Genomic DNA, 18,434 nt, shown 5'->3' on the forward strand with positions numbered 1-18,434 from the left:
TTTGCTAACATTTTCACCGCCCCTCCGGAGAGAAGAAATTAAACATTGACAGAAACCACCCAAGCTTGGAGTACTGTACAGATATAAAACGCTCACTTTGAAAATTCCTTAGCCTCTTTAATAGTCTGACCAGTTGTGCAATTTTTAATGTGCACAAGTTCACCTATCACTAAGACTGACAAAACAGCAGCTCAACTCTCTCAGTTAAGCATTTACCTCGTCTTTTTCCTGCTGCGTGTCGTGAACTAAAGGTCAAGGGGAAATGGATCTTGAGAAAAGACAACCGTTTCACAACAATGCCTAGCTAAATTTGGCATGTGTCCTTTTTGCTAACAGTTTCATTTCACAGATAATAAATCCTTTATAAAGTGTATTGTCCTGGCAAGCGGTAATACACTTGTCTCTTTATTGAAGCAAAGCATTTGTTTTTGGTATCTGTTCAATAACCCTTTATAGGGCACTCATTTTACCCATTGGCTGCCATTGACGGCGTTAGACATCCAATCTATTTTGATTGGGAGAGGCTGGCAAGCAAATTATCTGTGATAGCCCTGCCATTTTAAATGAATTGGATGTCTATTGTTGTCAATGGCATGCAATGACACTATAAGAAATAAAAACAACTTTAAAGTATTATTGGGGGCCATATCTACAGAGTATTTATGTTTTTATTTGTGTTTAAAAAAAGGTAATTCAGCTTTTTAATCAACATTTTATTAATTTATCATTCTAATAAATTACAAAAGACATACAAATTAAAATTGATTAAAAAAAACAATAATAATGTATAATAATCAAGAAATAATATAATAATATAAATACATATATAAATAATCTTGGCATCCACATAGGTGGGCACAACACTTTGGGTCATGTAGGCCACACTTCCACACCACATATCAATATAGTGGCCTACTGTACACGGCCCAAAATGGGATGTCCATCTATGTGGATGCCAGGTCTTTATTATTATTTTTTTTAACCATCAAATATAGTCACCCGACGGTTGAGTAAAAAAAACCCCCAAAAAACAGTGGAATCTCTTAAGACCTGATGACCATTCTGATGACCATAATATGTTTACTTCTCCTGAGACTTTGGGCAGTGTATTATACAAAACAGTATTAGCAAAAGACATTTAAATACTGTGTTGCTTTGGTCACTTGTGTAAACCTGAGGCTGGAATAAATAAGCTTTTAGACATAAAGTGACTTGACCTCCATTCTTTGTAGAGGGAAAATTTACTCTGAAATATGAACTGATCAGATGTCGATCCACATCCTGGAAAGGATTATGTAGGTATGTTTGTAATACTTTTTAGGTTTCACTATTTTTGTTTCCTGCAGAGTGAAATCATTAGACAAAAGTGAATGAAGGACTGCAGTAAAAACACACCTGAATACCGGCCTCGTGGTAATATTAGTATGAGAGATAAACCTGTGGTCACAGGAATGAAGATTGTGCATTTGGTCGAGAAACAATCGATGCTTTGGCCTTAGACAAGAGGTAGTAAACACATAGTGTTAGAAATTATAGTAATTTTGCAATGTCTTCTTGTAACAAACAGCAAAAACAGTTTTTCTACAGTACTGGTAGTGACTACATCCATACGTACATACTGTACATGTTATGATCAAACATATTCGTGAACTTTTAACACATGCATCATATCAATGCTATACATACTTTGACGTCGGCCCCGCACTGTCATTAAAAGCAGAATCTGCGCTCTTGTCTCCCGTTAAGAACATAGCTGCTCTTTGTCATCCATCTGTAAGCAAAGCACACAACCTGTTGGAGAACAAGACATTTTAATCAATTCTTCCAAGAATTCAGCTCACTGTAGATGCTCAGTTCTAAGGTAATGATCTTCTGCGACGCGTGTCTGTGGTGTGGGAGACACAATTTAAATGTGGAACACCTAATAGTATTAGTTCGAAGGAATAATCCAGTGATTAGCAACAAAGCGTAGCTGTTGTGCAATGTACTCAAGGATAACAATGTATCTGGGTGTCCCGAGCCACATACAGTACATTGTCTTGCGTGACAAGTCTTTGACAACTTAATATGCAATGAACTCAAGGATTTTGAAGCAAATGAAAATGCCTCGTGTAAACGACCTTCATGTGAAATACAGTTGCACAGAATATTTAATTGTGCAAGTTGTGCCTTTCTTAAACCTCTAGTAATAGAGAAAATAAGGTTTAAACATCCAAAAAATAAAAATTTACAAGTAAAGCCAAAGTGTCATGAATGTGACAACAGTCACATCAAACGCATGCAGCAAATAAGCTCTGATCCACTCGAAACATAAAAACTGGCTATGAAAATAGGCACACACTTTTGTTTCTGTACCTGTTCAATCTGTTGCTCTCGTTCTCCTTTCTCTGTGTCTGTCTCAGACGTGCTTTGTTTCCTGGGTCCATTGAAGCCATTTTCTGTTATATCCATGCATACTACAGTGGGTAGTAGGCCTGAACGATATTGGAAAAAACAATTGCTGTGATTTTTTTTGGGTTTGCGATATATTGCAATATTATATTGCGATATAAAAAAAAAATGTATAAATATTTTTTTCAAGAAATTTTCACAAGATGACTTAAATAGCTGTTTGGAAAGACTTTAGATGACTCACCATCACCACAGTGTACAGTCATCCCTTGTTTTTCGCGGTTAATGGGGACCAGAACCCGCCGCGATAAGTGAAAAACCGCGAAGTAGCGCACCTCCCCCATTTTTTTTTTTTTTTTTTTTTTGTGTGTGTGTTTTTTGTGCCCAATGTATTTATTCAGATTTAGCATTGGAAAGAGATACATATAAGACATGTTTTTTTCTCACTTTTCCCCCCAAAGTGATTTAAAAAATGTATATAAATAAATGGTTTTTAAGCACTTCAAATGTCATAATTATGATAAGTTTTAAACATAACTGTCCAACCAAATCATTTTTGAACAAGAATAAAGTACTGTAGCAGATAAATGCTTGGCTTTATTAAATGCTTCTGTTTATCTACTTTAGCTGTGACCGTTGAAGTGACATGTAGAAATTTCAAACTCCTTATGATCACTTCTGGCATTTAAATGTCTCCAACGTCCCCACAGTACACACATTCATTCCAGCGCGGCTTCCTTGCAACTGTTTAACAAGTTAAACGATGATTGACAGATGCCCGTGTGAAGTCTGCTTCTTTGGCCAGATCAAAGCCATCGTTGTGCCGCAGTGACTGAGAGGATCAAAAGGCTGGGAGAGGGAGGGTAGGAGGCTGTGCGCAGACCAGAAAGTGAGGCGTATGTGGATCAAAAAAAAAGAAAAACTATCGCACGTGCTTGCGATGGGACTATTGCGCACACGCACATCGCGATGGCGATGTTTAAACGATATATCGTTCAGGCTTAGTGGGTAGTTAATGCATGATGAGTTGGGGTGTGACAAATGGTGATATACCGTGATATTTTGCATCCCCAAAGTTTATCGATATCAGGCATGAAAATGGGTCAGGGGTTAAAAAGGTGAGAAGGGTGTGGAGGAAATATGTTCCAGTACACTGTACACCCCAACAAAATATTGAGCTCTGTCGACCCACACTGTGTTTCAGCAGGGCCGTGCAGAGACCGGTGGAGGGGCGGGTGCTCGTAGATCAAAAGGGGCACATGAACAAGTATTTAATACACCTTAAAACAACATAACTTCAATTTTAACCAGCTTTAGATAATAATTGGCTGCGACTGTGACATACTTTAATTGGGAAGGGGCAACAGTGAATAGAAATCAAAACTGTCATCAACACTTTCTGGCTGTGACTCAGTCAGTCTGCCTCTTTTCTTCCTTCAACCTCTGCATCGAAACTTCCTTCCTCAACTTGTTCATCTGAGAACAAACCACATCAGATGGTCACTGAGCCACCAAAAGCACAGTTTTCTCAAAACTATTATTTCATTATTACCCATACTTAACAACTCTAGCACCTAATGATTAATAAAGCAATGACATAAAATCTTATAGAAAAATAACATTGTAATTGTGTTTATAATTGTATTTAATACCCGACTATCCTTGCAAACTTGTTCTTACCAGGTCTGCTATTCACCCAGCTGATGAGGTATCCACTGCCTTTAGCAGCCTCATCCAACTCCTTTTTTTATCCCTCAATCTCCTTTCCCTACGAGGCATGTCTATGTAATGAAATATAAATAAAAAAAAATAAATAAAAAAAAACGGACTCCCCGGTGGCTTTTAGTTTTAAAGCTTTCTTAATTTCTTTCTCTCTCAATAACGATGGAGGTAGATTTGTGTTTTTATTATTCAATCAAAAAACAAAGTTACTTCTATAAAAAACAAAGTTGCTTCAATCAAAATACAGTATATACTTTTAATCCCAAAAAAGTCACTTCAATAAAAAAAATTGTTTTTGATTGCAAAAATAAATTTGAGACAAAAATTTGAAAACTATTTTTCTTGATTGAAACAAATTTTTCCTTTGAAGTAATGTTTTGCGTTTGGGCCACATTTTGGCTAGGACATTTGTGTCTTTATTATTCAATCAAATAAGTTGCTTCAAACAAAAAAAAATATATAAAAAGAAAAACTTTGCACATGTGTTAATCACCGTTTAACAAAGCCTGAGAGGGTTTGAGTAGACTCACTATGAAGCATTTAATAAAGCCAAGCATTTTCTTACTACTTTCTTCTTGTTTAAAAATAATTCGGTGGGGCGGTAACATGTTTAAAACCTATCATAATTCTTACATTTTGAAGTGCTTGAAAACCATTTATAAATTATACTTTGGTGAAAAAAGTGAAAAAGCATGTCTTATATAGATGTATCTTTTTTCCAATGTAAAATCTGAATAAATACATTGAACACGCACACAAAATGGGGAGGGGGGGGCGCTACTTCGCGGTTTTCACTTATTGTGGCGGGTTCTGGTCCTCATTAACCGCGAAAAACGAGGGATCCCTGTATTCCTGAAAAGCTTAGCAAGAGTCATTCCCACCACTCGTCGGGCCGGTGTTGTGCCGACACCGGCCGTCAGCTCAAGTCACAGCCGAAAATAACGCGTCTCAGGCGGACGACGGGAGCGATACGAGGCGCCCCCCTCCATCCGAGAGCATGCCGCTTAATTTGACTCAACAGTGTGTTTCTTCGTCTATATTACCGCTAAATAGTACCGCTTGATGCCAATTTAACGGGAGCTATTTTTTTTCATGAGAGATTTGGCTAGCTCTGGCAGTGTTCAACGCAAGCTGCAACGAATGGCAGTAACTTTTTTTATATCGCAAAATGTGAAAACGATTGAAACCATTACTCACCAAATTCAATCTGCTGAAAAATACAGGCAAGTGTGTATGCTGCGCTCTGGTCTGCCCCGGTGTGGATAAGGCCTGCTTTTTTTTTCGCAGCTTTGCAAAGCAACCAAAGGCTCTCCGAGCACTCCATGTACACGTAGTGCGCGCGTTTGGAATAATGGAAAGCAGCTTGGGCCGATGATTGGTTCTCGTCAGCGAAGCATCTAGAAGGATTTGCTGACTGTCCACGTGTCACTGTTTTAAAGAACCGATTTCTTAAGTGCTCAGTTTACGTACTAAGTTAACTCTATGGCTGCCATTGACGGCACTTGACGCCCAATCTATTAAGATGGGGAAGGGCGAATGAAAGCTCGTTCGTTCGAAACCAGAGCATTCACAGTCACTCTTTTGAATTTTTGGGGCATTTGCATGTCACTTTCTGTTCGTTTTAGGGCATTTACAGGTCACTTCCTGATAAGTTTGAGTCACTGCCAATTAATTTCTGGGTCACCTCCTGTTCTGTGATCCAAAATCAACAGGAGGTGACCCTGAAATGCCCCAAAATCAACAGGAAACGACTGTAAAATCAACAGGTAATGACCTGAAATGGCCCAAAAGTACCTTGTTGCTTGGCATTAGGTGCCACCGACGGCAATATAAGTGGGAGGGACTCGTTTGGAGTGGGAAGGGTTCATTCGCTGCCACCCTTCCAGTTCAACTGGACTGGGCCTCTACTAGTGTTAAATTTACAGCGGAAGGATGAAAATAGCTTGTTTTTCTGTTTGATAGTTGTTTTGTAGAATATCCTAGAATGATGTCGTGACCATGTGTGTCGTTATCGTGAGATAGTCGTTATCGCGAGCTTTGTATCGCAAATCGTATCGTAGCGTGAGGTACCAAGAGGTTCCCACTCCTAATGATAAGTAGACAGGACAACCTGAGATACTTGAATTCGATTGGCTAAAATATTACTGGCATTTAAAAATGTCAAAAAACGGCTATTTTGCCTACTTCCGGGAAATATTAGCTTTTAATGACATTTTTCCACTAAAAAAATGAAATTTTGTGTCTTTCTATTTAATTAAGAAAAGATTATTTCTGCTGTGATTCACATAGACATGTGCCGAATACCGGTTTCAAAATATACCGTGGTATGAAAACATAGAGGTTTCAAAATCGCAAATTTTCTGTCATACCGTCGCTAAGGTATTAGCTAATTTCTATGTCCCAAAATGCATGGGGAAATCCCTCGCTTGCAGCGGCCAGGCTCAAAAATCCTCAACCGGTTGTTGCTCAGTGCCAGTGAGTCAGCTGTGGTAAACGCTGTCTGGAGGAGGTGAAACTCCTGAATTTTTTTCCCTCATCGAAGAAAACAAAACCGCTGGTATGGGAATTTCAGCTACAGAAAAAGTTACAGACGGCCGCGGCTAAGGGGAGGAGGGCCAAAAGACATGTAAAACATGTTTGTGGTGAATGGCTGCCGAGAAGGCAATACCTCTAATATGATTTCACATATATACAAAATTAAAATTTAGTAAACACTGTCATGAACATTTCCCACCAGCTACGAGAGTAAACTCAAGTGTATTAAGTGTGTCTAGCGGTGGTAAAACATGGTGTTTTTTTCTCTCTGGCAACTGTCTGTGTTGAGAAAGAGTGTGTGTATAATGTAAACATGATATAAGTTATACACAAGTGCTTTTTATGGAAAATAATTCAAATATTATTGTTCTGATGGCAATAATGTTTTGCTGTGGCTGTGGGTCTAGGACTGCATTTATTTTAATTTTAATCAGAATATTTAGTTACCTTTTAAAATTAAACTTATGTTCCAATTTGTGAATATGCTTTGAAAAATAAAAATCCTGTTCAATGGAATAGGTGTTTTTTTTTTTTTTTTTTAATTGAATTTTTTAAAACCCAGATATCTCAAAGTAACATATTCTAGAGCTGTAATTGTAATATGATGATACCGTGATATTTTAGCTTTAGGTTATCATACCGTCAGAATTTCATACCGGTACATGCCTAGACGCACACAACTAATGTGTAGGCCTATTTTATCCCATTTCAGACACCTTCTTTCATAATTTTCCAATAGGCTTTTTATTCCCCCTGAAGTGAAGTGATTTACAGTAGTTGTTAGAGAAAAAGTTGATCCATGTTTCTTTCTATTTAATGGTCCAGTTTTTGGAACGAAATGGGCAGGTGTCCCAAAATATTTATTCATATGGTGCAGTGATTTTCAAAGTGTGACACCAATGCCAAAAGTTGTACATACAAATAAAAATACATCCTGACACATATACATACACTTATTATCCTATTCATGTTTTTTTTTTTTTTTTTTTTTTTTTTTTTTTTTTAAATAAATCAGGACAATATATTTTAAATGGAACCTAACGTAAATATAATACAGTAATGTGCATACGCATTTAATCTAAAACAAAAGTTTCTGTCAAACACGAAGGGATATCTTCACTTTTCCCATATTCACGTGAAGTGGCAGTGTTCAAACTGTTTATAAATTGATACGTTAAAATAATCGTCGAAGCCATTTCCCCCCACATTTTCCTGGAAACACATGATTTTTTTGAAAACGTTAAAAAAAGGTGATGAAATGTTTGTGTCTTTAGCTACTTTTTTTTTTTTTTTTTTTTTTTTTTTTAAAAGAACCACAAAGCTTTATGTGAATACGGTCTTATAGTTTGTACACTTCTCCGTAGAGCCAAACTAGGCTTTTAAAAAGCTCTCTGCTGTAAGATTAACCGAGACCAACAATTACCACTAGTTTACCAGTTCATTTCGTTACAGATGTGTCATTTATACATGTAAAGCTACTTTGGTAAACGTTGTACTTTGGATGACTTTACCAGAGAGAGTACATAACATCGCTCCATAAACGCAATATTAAAAATCGCGCCACTGCCAAGGGTCGCTATAGCCTATCGTGGAACAAGCTAAACAAATTGGTGAGTTTCTTTTCATTGCAAACAATAAAGCTTAGTCGTGTTACAGCTAAGCAAGTAGGTTGAAACAGTGTGTGATTAACAATTAAGTGGAAATAAACCGATGTTTTCGTTTCAGTACATAATATATGACACATTTAAGCCATTTCGTGAACTAGCTAATATCCGAGCATCGATTTGTAAGTATTTCCCCGCCTACTTCAGACGAATAAAGAGGTCACCGAATAATGCTAGATATAGTTATGTCTGAAACAATGATACGCTAATAAAATATGGCATTTAACAGTGAACAATGGCGAAAGGAAGACCAGGAACGTACGCGCATAGTCGTCGTCGTCGTGGAACTGTCGTGAACAGCAGTCAGACGATGGAGGAGATAAACTTTTTCCAAAAACTTCCACTGGAGTTGGTTCATATGATTTTGGACAACCTATCAGGTAAGGTGCCGCTGTGTAGTTGATGAAACTCACAATATGTGTCAAAGCTAAACGATTATCTCACAATATGGTGGTTCAACAATTATTGAAATGTGGGTCTGGAAGTCAATCTACAATATCCTATGACTCAACAATTAAAGACATTAACAAGCTATTTCTAAATGAATAAATATACGAAGTCCATTTTATTACACTGTCAAGGACAATCTGTCAAAAATGTGGGTCTTTCTCACAGACTATAAAAATATTCCAGTGCATTATTTCTGTAACTAAATACAGCAACATGTTATTGCGACATTTTCATAAAAAAATTAATGTACTGGGACAACTGACTTTGAATGCTCATGTTTGAGTACCATTAACAGCACTCGACATCCAATTCATTTTGACTGGGAGGATCAAATGAACGAGTCAAGAAGAACTGCTCCTCTAGTGCTGTCAATGGCAGCCAAAAGCCCCTTTCACACATGCCGAAACGCCGCGAGAATCGCGGGATTTAAACGTGCAGCCCTTGTATGTGAACACAATTTCCTGGGTGAACTGACACAGAGATTACGCGGACATTTCACTGGTCGCGTCTTAGTCTAATTCCCATGAAAGTCTTGAGATGAAGCTTATGTGAAAGCAAGCATTAAATTCCCGTGTCACAGAGCGATGGCTGATGACGTAAATATCGTGGTGGGCCGATCGTCACTTCCGCTTTCTTCGCATTAAGACGAAACGCGGTAAACAAACATCGCACTTATCAACATAGCAAGCTGGAAATAGCTCAATTAAACTGAAAACACAACAAAATTAAATTGCTACTGGATCGTAGAGTCCAGGAAGAGAGTCTTTGGAAATGTGTGGTTTATTTTGTTGCTGATCGCAACTGCGGAAACAAGGTTGTTCCTCAAAGCAGAAAACAACGGAGGGAGGCGTTGAAGGGTTTATTAAATACAGACAAAAATACACGTGATCGCTGAAAAGAGGGAATAACACAATGGGTCCGTGACAGTAAGTCGACGGGGATCAGTAATACTAACCTAAGCGGTAGGCAGAGAGCCGATAAGACAACAAGACAAATAAACTCAAATACCAGCACAACGAAGGGGATTTCAAAACAAGGACTGCAGAGGTGGCACCAAGCAAATTAACATCTTGGCACCCTTCTGGGCTTAAACACAGTCTTGATGAGCTTGAATTGGCTGCAGTTACGACGTCGGGAACGCTCCCTCTGGAACAAAACATGATTTGACCAACATTGTGACAGCCGATGCCGACCAAGAATGACGTAATGTCCGGTTTTTGAAATCGTGCAAGCAGCCCTCCCCCCACAGAGATGGCCTGTGGGCAACACAGGACAAGTGTGTGAAAGGGTCCAACCTGCGTCATTCTCGGGACATCTCTACATGTGTGAAAGCAATGACGCAAGTAAATCCCGCGTCACCTTACACAGGAATTTCCCGGGAAATGTGTGTGAAAAGGGCTAAAAAGAGTTAACATAGACAATATTCAAGGTAAAAACTTTGATATTGTAGAAAACTGGCAGCAACTCGTTGGTTCCTTTATTAACAGTGACATCTTTATAAAACAAAACAGTATCTCGATTCTTGCCCGCAGCATATCGATAACCTTTTGAGTTAGTTCGTGTACCCCACCTCTCTCTCAAAAATCAGCAGGGATAGACTATAGGCCCGCAACCCTGATGAGGATTAGCAGGAAAGAACATGGATGAATTGATATATGATCATTTGTACTTTTTGTTTCATTTTGCTAGTGCTGGAGGTCAGTAAGCTCTGTTTAGCGTCCACACAAATGAATAGATGTGTGGTGGACTATATCAGCACTCACGCCTGGAAAAACAAAATGATGCACCATAGCTACCATTACATCAGTTGCCCTGAGCAGGAATGTTTGAGTGGACATTTCAGAGACCTGGGTAAGCAGCTGTGGAGAGTTTGATCAATCTTTATTAGGGCTGTCAAAAACAGTTATTTTTCTCCTGATTAGTCTGCAGACTTTTTTAACGATTAGTCAACTAGTCTGATCATTTTTTAATGAACTTTTCTTTTTTTTAACTAACCTTGGAATTAAACTTTTGTTGGGGATTATTAATTCACAAAAACATTTTGGAACACTTAAATTCTCTATTTCTTTTACAAATAAACAAAAAAAGAATGGAATGTAAACAGATTCAGAACACTGTGACTTCACTTTTCCGTCAGGATTCAAAACAATTCTTACTTTCTCTTTTTGTGGTATGCCGATATTGTTCCAAGAGTGAGCACCAGCAGAGTAGATAAATGAATGTCACGTATTACTGGAGTGAAGTACATAAAAAACCCAATGATGCACATTGATACTACGCTACGACGGAAAAAAAGTGAGCCGCTACACACTTTTCATACATGTACCTTAGCTTGGAGCTACGACGAAACATTAGCATAAATTCTTCTATTAATTATAATTTGATGTAGATGAAGCAAAATAACAAGGATTTCCTTATTTGTAAAACCGATTCCAAAACACAAGATGCTTTCAATATTGTTGATTTTAACAGAGGCGGCAGTGCGCAACATAAAGTACGTAGCTGCTTATTCAGCTACATTAGCTCGACATTAGCCCCTAATACTCTGTCGTACGACCCACATGAAGGCAACTTCAATAAAAAATGTCGTAATATGGACTTACGATCCGCCAGCTTTTGGTCTCCTGTCGTCCTCCAAAATTATACCTGGGTGACGGCGTTTCAGGTGTTCATTCACGGCCAGCGTGTTCCCGTGATATGCAAGCTTGGTGTACAGTGTACACTCCTTGTTTCGTAGAAATAAGTCTATGCTTTCGTCACTCTCTTGCGCTTTTTGGCTTTGTGGCGCTTTCCCCACTTGAATCCGGAGCGTCTGCCATTCTTAACTTTCCACGCATATATTTTTTAAACCCTTTATAAACCGTCGACGGGATGGTGCGCTCGTCGATGCATTTACATCATCGATGACGTTGACTATGTCGACTAATCGGGACAGCTCTAATCTTTATATACTGCACAATACTTTTAATGATATTGGGCTTCCAGGTGAACTTCGAGGCCAAATTGAAATTTCATCTAAAAGCCCAGTATCCCTAACTTTTTATTAGTGTTGCTAAATTAGTATTATTCATTTTCGTCTTAGGTGTATTGTTCAAACGTTGTACAATGCTGCTACCTACAAAGGAAAGGCTGAAATGTGTCATGTACACGTTTTCACAGGTAGGAAAAATAAGAAGAGTACAGTATAGTGAGATATTTGTGCAATGTTTTGCAGATGATTTTTTTCCCAATTCTTAATGTTTCTGCAGGTTCCATGCTTCTTACAGGATAGTTGCTCACAGCCAAATTGCATTGGTTTCTTTAGATATGGAATTTTTTTGCAGGTGACCTCTCAAATAATACATAAATGGGTACACACAACTGGTATCAAATTTTATTTTTCTATTGATTTCTTTTACAGACCCTAATTGCTGGGTGGGATGATCTGGAGTGCCAAAAAGTATTCTCCTTTTTGTGTGAAGTCACCAATTTGCTCCGTAAAATTGAGGCAGTCACTACCAATGGGAAACCTGGTATGAGCATGAAAAACAAAACTTTCTCCTAAATTATGGGCCCCTGATTCAGAACTTTTTCCCCTACAAAATAAATGTATTCCATGACATCTTTGGGTTTCTCACTGTGTCTGCAGGGCTGAAATGCAATGAAGAGCTAGAGCTTCGCTACTTCTGCCGTAAGGTTTTGCTGGACTTGTCACCGCACCCATCAGAATGTCGATTTTGGCTCCTGCAGCTCCTGAGGCCCTGGCCTTTGGTCAGCCAGGCACACCTACTGTTAATCCTATATGGACCACAACTGGCTACAGGTGAGTAAACTTTCACTCAGCCCGTCATTTGGTCTGTGGGCTGGGTTTACTCCTCCCTGCAGGCCCCATCAGTTGGCAGGATCTCGTGGAAGAGGTGCTGCCTCGGAATGCTTTGGTTGACCTGGCCAAGTCCATCATTTTGGTCTTCAACAACCCCCAAAATAAAAAATCTTCCATACAATCAACCCTGGCCATCTTCGAAGAGATCACTGGTAACTCGTTCCATTTTCTTTTGCGCTGACTTTGGATGTGAGGTGAGCTACATACTGGATTGGCAAACAGTATTGTCAGTGGTACTCTCGCACCAAAACAAAATTAGCTGATTTGGTTCCTACTGTGTTTTTTACAGTAATTCCTCAGGAATGGCACGTGCATAATATTGCTCGTCTCTTGGTGCTATGTGGCCATAAACTGTGCTACATTATCTTGGCCAACAAGGTCCAATCTGGACAGATCACATCTGTTGCCACAATAATTGTCTTCATTATTCTGGTAGGTAACTAGGTATTAATTTTGCATCATTGATCCCCCGAATCACCTTTATTCTACTGCAGTACATCAAAGGAATATTATTTTCAATATGACCTAATTTTGTACATTTTGTCACCACTTATTCTTAATCTTTCCTTTATTTAACATTACAAACCCCCTATACCCCTATAGGACGCCACTGAACAAAGTCCCAATCATTATTAATACAGAAGTAATGCTAATCTCATCTTGATTTATCGACAGATTTACGCACTTTTAGCACAATTGATAAAATCTAGGCTTGTTCAATTCAACTCACGGCTGATATAGCCTTACTTGTAGTTGTTTTAATTTAATTGGAAATGTGATCCCTCGCTACTTCGCGGCTCAACTTTCGTGCCTTCAGTACATCGCAAATTAGAAAAATACTGTATATTATATGAAAGAGTTCTAAAAACATATTTATGTACACTTTATTTACATCTGCATATGTGTGTACACTTACACTCCCCCACACACATATCATGAGTGAGAGAATGAATGTACTGTAAGTATTTTTTATTTATTATGTATGTTATTTTTTTACATGTTTCAAGCTGTTCTTTAATGTTCTAATGATAAAATATGCATTTGTAGTGTTTTATATACACTTATTGATATTATAAATGTACGCACAAACTGTATGTTAAAAATCGGGGGGCGAGTTACACTATTTCGAGGTTTTTCACTTTACGCGGTTAGTTCTGGTCCTCATTAACAGCGGCGATTGAGGGATCACTGTATACCATACAGGGTTTCCGTCATAAAACTGGCCTAAAGGCCCACCAGGCTTATAAAGCACTGGGGTAACCATGCTGTAGTTTAGCTCTTTCATAAGGTGATAGACAGTGCATCAAACCTATATATTCATTTTTTGCCATTCATGCAACAGATAAAAATCAGGACTTCCCTGGCCTCATAGTTATGAGCCAGTTACAGTAAGGAAAAACAACACTACTTTTTGTAGTGCCAACAAAGGTGGACATTGTTTTTATAATTACTTACCGTTACAATCAAACTTGTTTTTTTCTGCATAGGTGTTTGAAAAGGACTACAATAAAATGAATTGGGTGGTGAATTTGGTGAAGCAGCTGCACAGGAGCTTCAGCATATCTGGGCAAAAGCTCACCTTCATTCGCCTTCTGGAGTACAAGTGCTCAGACGTTATGGCTCAGTATCTTGCCACGTACGCAAATGGTAAGTTGCGTCAGACTGCCTCTACTTCCAATGATACCGCATCAGAAATCTTTTAATGCTATTTACTATATGACTCCAGGAAACCGTGATGAAAATGGGGAAACTTTATTGACCGCGAGTCAACTCTTGACTGCCATTGGAAGATTTCATGCAAATATCCTGGAAGGGTTGCTTGAATAAGGGAAGAAAGCATAGATTTTGCTTAGGTTGTATTTCTTTGCTGCATTACAAAATATTTAATATTTAAAAAATATATATATATTTATTGACACATTTATTTATTTGCATTGACACTCTGTTAGTGAGGTTGTAATGCAGTCTGTTCTTGGGTTCAGTTTAGCAGTTTCATACTGGACAATTTTTTTTTATGTTTGACACCCTCTCAGGGGCAGAAAATTTGGATTTCAAAGTTGTCTTATTAAATAACTTTGTACAAGAAAACAAGTTGATGCGATTTAAAAAAAAAATTTTCTCATGAAAAAATGTGTGTAGAAAAAAAAAAGAAATATGCCAAAATGTATGAAAAATTAAATAATTCCTTGGTGTATTTAAGAGAAAAAAGAAAAAAAATCCTACATATGACAGTACTGCAACATTAGCACTTAATATGAGAGGTTTTACTAAAAATTAGCATAACGGGTAATATGTAGGTAAATAAATTTGTCAGATCATACATAGAAATTAGTTAATGTTTGCTTATACAAATATAAACATAAATCGTGATAGGTAAGACTCCTGGAAAATCCTTCTGTCCGTCTTGATAGGCAATTCACTCGTTCAGGTGGTCATTGTTTTGATATGACCTAGTTAAAGAGAAAAAAACCACACCAATGACCATAATTCCAGTTAAAAATATAGACAATATTCCAACAATCCAATAAAAACAATTGGAAACTCTTTAACAGTTAAAACATAGACATCATTCCTAGTTACAGTAACAATTTCATAAATGGACAAGGAAGATAAAATCCACAACACAACTACAACAATCACAATGCATATCAACATATTCATACATACTTACTGTGTAATTTGTTCTTTGAGTATGTAAAAAGACATTTCGAAATAAAGAATGCAGTCAGAATACTTGTGACATTATGTTTTAAAATGCAGATTATTAGCACAAATTCACAAAAGTATAACATTTTCAATGTCCTCATTACCTTGGAGCCAATCCATCCCCTCCTGTAAGCCTTCTCCCTCGATAGCATTGCTAGCGCTGAGGGACAAAAAGAGCAGGTTGAGGATTTAATCATCACGAACCACACGTTCACTCTCCCAACTTCAACATTTAAACCTGACTAGCGCTTCATCCATCTGCCTTCCATCTGTCTAATGAGTGAACAAGGTGGCAAACAGGTATAAAAGAGTCACTCAGGTTCAAGTCTATGCTGCTGTCCCTGCCAATTATATTTAACTAGATTGCTAAATTCAGCCATTTCATTCCAAGGGCACTTTCTTTTCAAAATTTGTATCTAATAAGAACAATATTTAAAATATTACCAGATGTGCCATGGTTTGTCTTTGATATTCTCCAAACACAACATCTGAGAGACCTTGACAGATGACATGGCATCTCGTAGATCCATCTTATTTGCAAAGAACAGCACCGGCAGCTTTTTACAGCAAATATCTGCATGGCAAAACATTCAAAACAATTGAATCTTAAGCATAGAGATACAATACAAGACAAAAGAATAACATGGAAATATGAAAACTTCAAGTCTAAAGGTCATTCAGAATGAACAAAATCATACAGGTTTTACAGCCTTTTGAGAGTCACAGCTTTGAGAAACTAATATTTGCCGCTATTACACGCTAGCAGGGGGAAGAGAGGATATACTGTATTTGCAACTCGGAAATGTCACACACCCACACACGCGCACAGACTGATACTACCAGTAAAACCCAGTGATTACTAATACTGTAAAGGCCTACTACTAGTGGCAGTTAAATAACAGAGTATTGTAGGGATTTATTAGCGCACCTGCGTGGTTGAGAAGAGTGTCTAACTCCTCTTTTGCAACAACCATTCTCAGTTTGTCACTGCTGTCTATCACAAAAATGATGGCATGACTTTCTCTGATGAGGAAATGAGGATAAAAAGGTATTGTAATGACTGCAGGAAATGGGCAGTTGTGTGTGTACATACTTGTAATAGTGCTCCCACAGGTTTCTGTATCTACTTTGGCCAGACATGTCGAATACTGTGAAAGAAAGACTGCTTATGCAGCAAGGAAAGAGGAAGAGGGAACACAACCACATCAGACTCACACGAAAAATATGCTGACTAGTTAAAAAATATATTTGTATGGATTATACCTTGAATTCTTGAACTTTTCAATGTTGAAGCCAATTGTTGGAACTATTTCTTGTCCTGGTGTCTGTATGCACCAGACACAAACACACAAAACACAAGTATTGACGTTTATGTCAACAAGGAAGTAGTGCACTCAAAGATAGACTTTACCTGACTAACATGTTTCCACTCTTCTGAGAATGGGCCTAAACAATTTGAACGCTGAAAACAAGCAATCAATGAACGACTGCAAAGAAAACCGCACTACAGATGACCTTTGCCGTTGCTCTTTTCAAGGAGTTTCAGATCAGTTGTGAGTACTTACATTAAGTGGTTTCATCTGGTTGATGATGGTAGTTTTACCACTGTTGTCCAGTCCCAAACATAAAACATTGACTTCCTTCTTCCTCAGGCCGAGCCAGCCTGACAGTTTATCCAGCAACCCCATTAATCCCAACTGTTTCTTCACTTTTCTTCACAATGCATCGACCCATTAATTGTCAGATTACTAGAAATATAACTTGCCGATTAAATAAATAATCACAATCTGAGACAAACAAGAGTGTTCCTAGTATTTGGAATGAAGGCTGTAACATGCTGAGATGCTGCATGTGTATCCCAGCTTGCGACGACTAATCCTATTAGAACGAATTAAGATCTGCAAACCACCCGGCGACCTGATCATGGTAGTGTGCACCTTTCTTCCTGATGAATTTGATTCATTAGTGTAATGCTCTGTTTTGCTTGACAACAGCAACAGCAGCTGCTGCATCTTGCACTCACTCACAGCCTGTGTCTTGTATTCTTGACGGTCCCTATTTACTTTTTCTGCAAAGACTTGGCGTAAACCCAAGTTTAAGGTTTGTAATCAAGGCATTTAACTTTTTAAAAGGTCACGCTGGAGCTCATGAGAGGTAAAACAGCTTCACCTCTTGGCTGCTTTGCTTTTGATATTCATTTTATCAATTAAAATTGCTTGTTACCAAAATCACTGAATTTAACAAAAAAACAAAACAAAACAAAAAAAAAAACAGCCAGTGGCACCTTTTAGAAATTTTTCATAAGGGTGGCCAAATGGGGCCACTTAAAACACACCAATACTAAAAGCCATAATTTCATGTTTTTATTAAGTTATTGCAGTAAAAAGCCCAGAAGAAAACTATCAGAAAGACTTAAGGACACCCTTACTGATTTACAGGGGTTGGACAAAATAACACCTATCATTTTGGCACAATATTTATTGAACATAATTGTTAAAGAATGGCATGAGGAACATTCTGATGAAGTTGAGCATTTCGTATCACAATCCCCAGACCTCAACATTATTTAGCATTTATGGTCAGTTTTAGAGATTCAATTAAGACGTCGATTTCCACCGCCATCATCTTGAAAAGAGTTAAAGGGTATTCCAACTGAAGAATGGATTAAAAATCCTTTGGAAACAATTCACAAGTTGTATGAATCAATACCTTGGAGAATAGAGGCTGTAATTTACGCAGAAGGCGGACCTACACCATATTAATGTTTTTTTTTTTTTTTAAGGTGTTTCCATTATTTTGTCCAACTCCTGTACTTTGGTGTATTGTGTTATATATAGTATTACTAATGATATCATGCGCACAGTCCATAACAGTCCAAAAAACATTTTGAGTTCCACGTCTACTACAATCTGATATTATACTGGTGAGTAGGGTGGCCAGCAAATTTATTGGGGGGGGTGTGGCCACCCGCTCGTGGCACCATTGTAGAGAGCTACATTTAAGCCGGAGTAATTATTCTGCTTTGGGGTGACGGCGTAGCGACTGTGTGGACCCTACGGCGTCAATTAGCATTCGATAGTTCTTCGGCATGGGAACGGGTTGCT

At 38.0% G+C, this 18,434-nt stretch overlaps 3 protein-coding genes across 13 annotated transcripts in view; 1 reads left to right on the forward strand and 2 right to left on the reverse strand.

The window, feature by feature from the left end:
* LOC130927114 (claudin-14-like) overlaps positions 1 to 9,805 on the reverse strand; it is a 12,557-nt gene extending 2,752 nt beyond the window's left edge. For 2 of the 6 annotated variants that reach the window (XM_057852685.1, XM_057852681.1), the window contains exons 1-3: positions 1,842 to 2,329; positions 1,687 to 1,771; positions 1,396 to 1,494 (exon numbers count right to left, since the gene is read on the reverse strand). The gene's annotated coding sequence lies outside the window, so the exon portion shown is untranslated. Of the gene's footprint in view, positions 1 to 1,395; positions 1,495 to 1,686; positions 1,792 to 1,841; positions 2,330 to 2,355; positions 2,475 to 5,310 lie in introns of those variants that run through there. The other 4 variants (XM_057852683.1, XM_057852684.1, XM_057852682.1 and 1 more) reach the window with 4 other exon arrangements.
* On the forward strand, positions 7,971 to 14,930 carry LOC130927113 (F-box only protein 47-like). Of its 4 annotated transcripts, XM_057852676.1 has the most exons (12): positions 7,971 to 8,258; positions 8,374 to 8,434; positions 8,542 to 8,692; positions 10,452 to 10,613; positions 11,845 to 11,921; positions 12,011 to 12,085; positions 12,163 to 12,274; positions 12,391 to 12,564; positions 12,627 to 12,776; positions 12,914 to 13,056; positions 14,112 to 14,271; positions 14,351 to 14,930. In XM_057852676.1, exons 3-12 carry the CDS (start codon positions 8,548 to 8,550, stop codon positions 14,449 to 14,451), a joined length of 1,299 nt encoding a protein of 432 aa, XP_057708659.1. In that variant the 5' UTR covers positions 7,971 to 8,258; positions 8,374 to 8,434; positions 8,542 to 8,547; the 3' UTR covers positions 14,452 to 14,930. The 4 variants fall into 4 exon arrangements, with proteins under 4 accessions (XP_057708659.1, XP_057708660.1, XP_057708663.1 ...); XM_057852677.1 differs by having other exon boundaries at positions 7,971 to 8,434; XM_057852680.1 differs by lacking the exon at positions 10,452 to 10,613.
* On the reverse strand, positions 14,424 to 17,411 carry LOC130927115 (ADP-ribosylation factor-like protein 6). 3 transcript variants are annotated; one of them, XM_057852687.1, is made up of 9 exons: positions 16,896 to 17,384; positions 16,742 to 16,792; positions 16,594 to 16,655; positions 16,424 to 16,492; positions 16,259 to 16,353; positions 15,775 to 15,904; positions 15,435 to 15,490; positions 15,296 to 15,308; positions 14,522 to 15,074 (listed from the first exon to the last, which is right to left on the reverse strand). In XM_057852687.1, exons 1-9 carry the CDS (start codon positions 17,016 to 17,018, stop codon positions 15,041 to 15,043), a joined length of 633 nt encoding a protein of 210 aa, XP_057708670.1. In that variant the 5' UTR covers positions 17,019 to 17,384; the 3' UTR covers positions 14,522 to 15,040. The 3 variants fall into 3 exon arrangements, with proteins under 3 accessions (XP_057708672.1, XP_057708670.1, XP_057708671.1); XM_057852689.1 differs by lacking the exon at positions 16,742 to 16,792 and having other exon boundaries at positions 14,424 to 15,074; positions 16,896 to 17,411; XM_057852688.1 differs by lacking the exon at positions 15,296 to 15,308 and having other exon boundaries at positions 16,896 to 17,383.
* Positions 17,412 to 18,434: the final 1,023 nt, after the last annotated feature.

This window comes from Corythoichthys intestinalis, chromosome 12 (assembly GCF_030265065.1).
Source record: "Corythoichthys intestinalis isolate RoL2023-P3 chromosome 12, ASM3026506v1, whole genome shotgun sequence".
NCBI classification, from domain to species: domain Eukaryota; kingdom Metazoa; phylum Chordata; class Actinopteri; order Syngnathiformes; family Syngnathidae; genus Corythoichthys; species Corythoichthys intestinalis.